The 5,589-nt window shown below is 40.4% G+C and overlaps 1 protein-coding gene across 1 annotated transcript in view; it reads right to left on the bottom strand.

The window, feature by feature from the left end:
• spire1a (spire-type actin nucleation factor 1a) overlaps positions 1-2,145 on the bottom strand; it is a gene marked incomplete at both ends in the record, with an annotated part of 39,322 nt that extends 37,177 nt beyond the window's left edge. Inside the window, one exon of the mRNA XM_080858963.1 lies at positions 1,800-2,145. Within this exon, the coding sequence (XP_080715089.1) occupies positions 1,800-2,145 (346 nt within the window). The remainder of the gene's footprint in view (positions 1-1,799) is intronic.
• Positions 2,146-5,589: the final 3,444 nt, after the last annotated feature.

Here is a 5,589-nt window from a genome sequence, read left to right as displayed (position 1 = left end):
AGTACTTGACCACATAATTATTTGGTCTGTGTCCTCAAAGCTGAAAACCACTTCATAACATTAAGGCTACAAAGTGCCAAACTTTTCTTATAACGACAAATGAAAACATCAACCGGAAACACTACAACACCCACACAGTTATACAAAGATACACCACACTGCAGATCTGCGACGGACACCTCCTCCAGGGCTGAATAAAATATTAATGTCGCACATTATTCTCTTTGAGAAATAAATCACTCCCTCTGGGGCTGATGCACAGCTTGCATCTGGCCAGCCAAGAGCCATGCACAACTGTGATTGGTCAATCAGGCCTGACAAGAGGACATCCAGTCATAGGCAGCCTTTGGTGGGGGGGGGGGGGGGGGGGGGTTGTCAAGAAGACTGATCATGTTCAATGCCATTTACAAACACCTGAACCATCTGCCTATTCCCCATTACCTTGTCATCAATCATGCTAAAAATTGGAGGATTTCAAAAACACACACTTTATATGTGTAAGCAACAAATAGCCCCATCCATCTGCACTGCCGAACTCAAAATACACAGGTGACGTATAAGAGGTGAGACTGGCATCTCTGAAGTCTCAAAAACACCCACAGACATCCCAACAGCTGCTCAGGCTGAGAGCTAGCCAAGTCATGTAGACCTATTTCTCACTTCAAAGCACAGGCTTTTACAAGACAAAAACAAAACATAGAAATCAGAAAAACACAGAATTAATGGAGAGAAAACAGGAATAAATCAACAGTCAATAATGGCCTTGGATACTGCATCTGAAAACCTGATCTCCACACTGCCAATAATGCATAAGGGGGGTGGTTTCAATGACCTCCTCTGGGAGAGGAAGGGGGAGGAAAGACATTGATCCAAGGGTCCTGGGGCGATATGGAACACCCACCACATATGATTTAGTCTGCACAGATATTCATCACACACTAGACCCGTTTGTCTGCACCAGGATTCAGGAGACAAACATAGAACTCACAAGCTGAATCTCCAGAATTCGCAGGCACGTCTTTAGTGTATCCGTCTTTAGTGTATCCATGAACTGGATAAAGACGCAATATTTCCAATATTATAATTCAAATGGTTGATAGTATAAACATAACGTAATTTGCAATTATATCTTAGATTTGATTTATATGTTAGAAAATAGTAATAGGCCTACTGTAAATAATTGCACATCTGCTTGTTTTGTATGATGTACCGATACTGATAACATTAGAGCACGCCGACACATAGGGACCCGTTCCTTTTGTTCGTCAAGGTGTCAGCCATGGCATATTTATCACATGGCACTATTGTTTACATTTACCAACGGCCAGAGACACCTTCAAATTCACCTACTCGACTGTTTACTCTCCAAAACCTCTTTATGCCTTCACATAGGACCCCTGCACCGCGGCAGTTTATTCAAAAACAGACCTAGCTTAGTGATTCAATGTTAGGCCACTGCGTTGTACACTGTAACGCACAAATGTAACCTACAAACTGAACAGAACGCCACATCAGATAGAGCGTATTGAGGGGGCGGGATCCACAAAATGTATATTGGTTTAAATCTCTATTTGATGTTAAGGTAACCCTACATGAGATTGAATGAGTTGACACGTCCGTAAAAACATTTTCCACAAGGCAGAAACAAACGATGGCGTCCAGAAAGACGTTGACAGCATGGAATAACAAGATGATGTGTGAATGAGGGCTCATGTAGGCCGTCTAATTCAGATATAAAAATAATAATAAACCACGTCCCAACGCAATTATATGCTAAACGTATCCGTTGGCTTTCTTACCTTGATTGCTCTGATGCTGTAATTTTATGGTTCCATCTTTTAGAATCCTAACATCGCCAGGGCCGTCAATCCTCCTACTATAGTCCCCAGAGGGTGCTTCGGCTGATTTTGAATTTCTTCGCCGGTGTTTTTGCGCCAGTGACCTGCAGCACTGATAACAAACCGCCCATGCTTGTTCTTCATTTATAGGTTGGCCGTACAGTGTTAAAATTTCTTCCAGAGACAATTCTCCTCCTCCATCTATGCAATCCAAATTAACGTCTCTGGCGTTTGCTTCATGGCTGAAGTCTTGAAGGAGCGTTGGTGAAAGTAACATACTCTCATCGGCTCCTGGCCGTTTGGCCATTCTTTTGTCTTGACTTACAGTCCAGCAGAGTTGTCAGTTGGCAGTTAAAACACGCAAAGAAAGAGTCGGACTTTAGGTAGGATCACTCGATGTGGCCTGCGCTCCCTCCACTTCCCTACCTTGACGTTAAATCTGTGCTCCAAGTGGAGCGAGTATACCCATGGTTTCTTATAGAGGCAGTCATATGATGCGTTTTCTGCATGGTCTCAAAGGCAGTCGGGTTTACAGGGGTAGCCTACCCAGAATTAAGCTAAGCATGTACATTTAATCATGTTATAGACAGAAGTTTGTATAAGGGCTATAAATGCAATCACCATTTTTTTTGGTTAATTGGTTTATAACAAGATGATGCATTTGGCATAATACAACACAACAGGGTTTTTCCGTTGTTTTAGTGGCAAACCTGGGAAAGAGAAAGTAGTAAACCTCCTAATAGAGGTAGGATCCCTATGGCTCTGTATTGCTGTGAGAATAAAGACATAGGGCTTTTCGATTAGGAAGTTTTAATGTTAATTCACCCAGGCTTGTCAAAAATCATTGTTTTCTCACAGAAAGTTTGTTTACGTTTATTTTCCACCTAACAAGCCCATTCGTCATTTGTGAATGTGTTAGATTGACTTTGGCTGGATTAAATTGTAGTGCTGCATTTGTTTACGCCATGTAGTGCGGCATTTATGGAATCTCTTATCTGCCAGACATTTTCCATAAAAGCTAATCACCGATCACGCTTTTGTCACCGCATTGGGAAAATCTGGTCTCGCCTCATCCCCTGGCCTGCGTACGTGCGCCATCCAGTGGTTTTGATGGCACACTCCATGTAAACATGGCTCATAATACTGCCCCCTGTTTTATCTGAATAGATACAGCAGTACTGTACATAGTTGTGAACAGGGTAGTTCAGTTCATGTTACACTTACAAGTTTGCACGTGGTGAATACAGGTTGAAGAAATAGGTAGCCATTCATTGCTAGGCCTGTAGAATCCAATGAATTCACCATAGTATTTAAACGCAGACGTCAAAACAAGAATATATGCACTATAATGGGTATTATCTGGGAAATAATGATTAAAAGCCATGATTATGAACTGCCACCATGACATAACATTATTGCTATATCTTTAAAATCTATTTATTTAATAATTTAATACAACAAACTATTCATTAAATATCTTGTTTTTGATTACCATAAATCATTATTTTAATTTTCCCTTTCTTCATTTTTTAACTAAAATATTTTTTTGTATTACTACATCAAGTTTACACTCATGGGTCAAATTTGACCCATGTATGCAAGTGTGATAAAAATGAAAAAAAAAAGACTATAAAAAATGATTTCATTAAAAATAAATGCACTATGAAATTTAATTGGAACCTTTTATTTGTAAATGTTTGCAACATGATTACTGTGGACAACTTTTCACATGCCACACTTCACAACTCAAGGGGCTGCTTTTGCACATCTGATTCATGTAAGAGTGGCGTAGCCTCCTGGCGCTTCACAGTCGCGGTGGTTGTCCAGGTATTTTCCCCATCAATCTTCAGCCTCACTTTATCACCGATGCTTATTATTATTCCCACACAAGTCAGCAGCCAGCTTCTGCAAAGGTAGGTCTGGCAGTGGTTTCGTGAGCAGCGGTTCACAGTGAGCAGCACACAGGGGGTTGTGGTCAGCTTTACACATGAACTTCCCCAAAAATCAAGAGGTCAAAAAATTAGATTAGATTAGATTCAACTTTATTGTCATTGCACAGAGTGCAAGTACTGAGACAACGGGTTCTTACCAGAAGTACAGATAGCAAGAGTTCAGAGTAGGCTATTCTATATTCTATAGTGGTAATATAAAATAAATAGATGGGATGTACCTATACAGTACAGATATGACAGTACAAGATATATGGGGTATGAGCAGTAGTAACATTGGCAGCAATAGTTGGTCATTAGTGCAGATATGATATAGGTAGATGCAAAGGGCTGATGCAGGAGTAAGTACATGTGAAGGTAGCAATAGAAGTTATGAATGAGGTAAGAGGCATGATAAGATATACAGTGGTGGCCAAAATTACTAGAACACCTGACAGATCTGAGAATAATTACCTTTTTTTGCCTCCAAAACATGATTTAATTTCATAATGTTCATGAAACATGCAGATGGCTGTTCTGACCACAACAAATATCAGATGAAGTGAGTCCTACTGTTTTTATCCACTTTTATTATTTAATATGTGGTACGCCCACCTTTTGCAGCAATTACAGCAGCACATCTCTCTGGCATAGAGTCAATATATTTCTTGAGAACTTCAACACAAATGTTATCCCATGCATTCTGCAACTCAAGCCAAAGGCTTTCCTTGGAATTTCCAAAAGATCTGTCGAGTTTATTTTCCAACTTGCCCCGAATTTGCTTGATGGGTTTGAAGTCCAGACTTTGAGAGGGCCGGTCCATCATTTTCAATGTTCCAGCAGATTCCTTGTCGCCAGTAGATCCGGCAATAGATAAAATAATGTTTAGGGTCATTGTCCTCTTGGAAAATAAATCCAGGCTCAATAAGATGTCTCCAAAAAGGAACTCTGTGCCTCACCAGAATGTTGTGGTATACTTTTGTATCCATGATGCCATCAATTTAGCCAAAGTCACCTGTTCCTGAGGCTTAAATTGCACCTCACACTATAATACTACCCCCTCCTTGTAAACTGTTGGCAAGAGACACTCATTTTTATATCTCTCCCCCTCACTTCGTGGAACATCCACGCTTTGCTTGTTGCCAAACTATTCAAACCTGGACTCATCAGTACACAACACTTAAACCAATCTTTCTTTGTCCATTTCTTGTGTTCTTTTGCAAAATTCAGGCGTTACACTCAATTGTTCTCTTTCAGTAATGTTTCTTTGCTGCTATTCTGCCAAAAAAACCTTCTTCTCCCAGTTTTCGACGGACAGTTCTTGAAGACACTGTTGCACCATTAGTCATTGTGATGTTGATCTTGTAAAGTCTTTTTTAAGAAATAAATCACATTGAAATAAATTGCATTGTGAATTTTATTTTTCTTTCGAGCTTTAACCCTTGTATGGTATTCGGGTCTGTGGGACCCGTTTTCACTTTCACTGCTGTAAGTGTGTGTGTGTGTGTGTGTGTGTGTGTGTGTGTGTGTGTGTGTGTGTTTGTTTGTGTGTTTGTGTGTGTGTGTTTGCCCCGCGTGTGTATGTGAGTGTGCCTGCAAGTGTGTGTGTGTGTGTGTGTGTTTGTTTGTGTGTGTGCACGCACACTTGTGTGTGTTTGTGTGTATGTGGACCTTGTTTGTAAGTATGTGTGTGTGATTGAGTGAGTGTGTGAGTAAGTTAGATTAAGAGTTTTGTGTTTCTGCCGCAGATGCCATTTAGGGGCCCCTGCCCCTTTATACATTATAAACTTGCAAAATATGGTATAAAGATCTAGGCTGCCTCT

Source organism: Sprattus sprattus (assembly GCF_963457725.1).
Source record: "Sprattus sprattus genome assembly, chromosome: 20".
Lineage (NCBI taxonomy): Eukaryota > Metazoa > Chordata > Actinopteri > Clupeiformes > Clupeidae > Sprattus > Sprattus sprattus.
The sequence above is the reverse complement of the archived record's forward strand: the minus strand, read 5'-3'. Positions and strand labels throughout refer to the sequence as shown.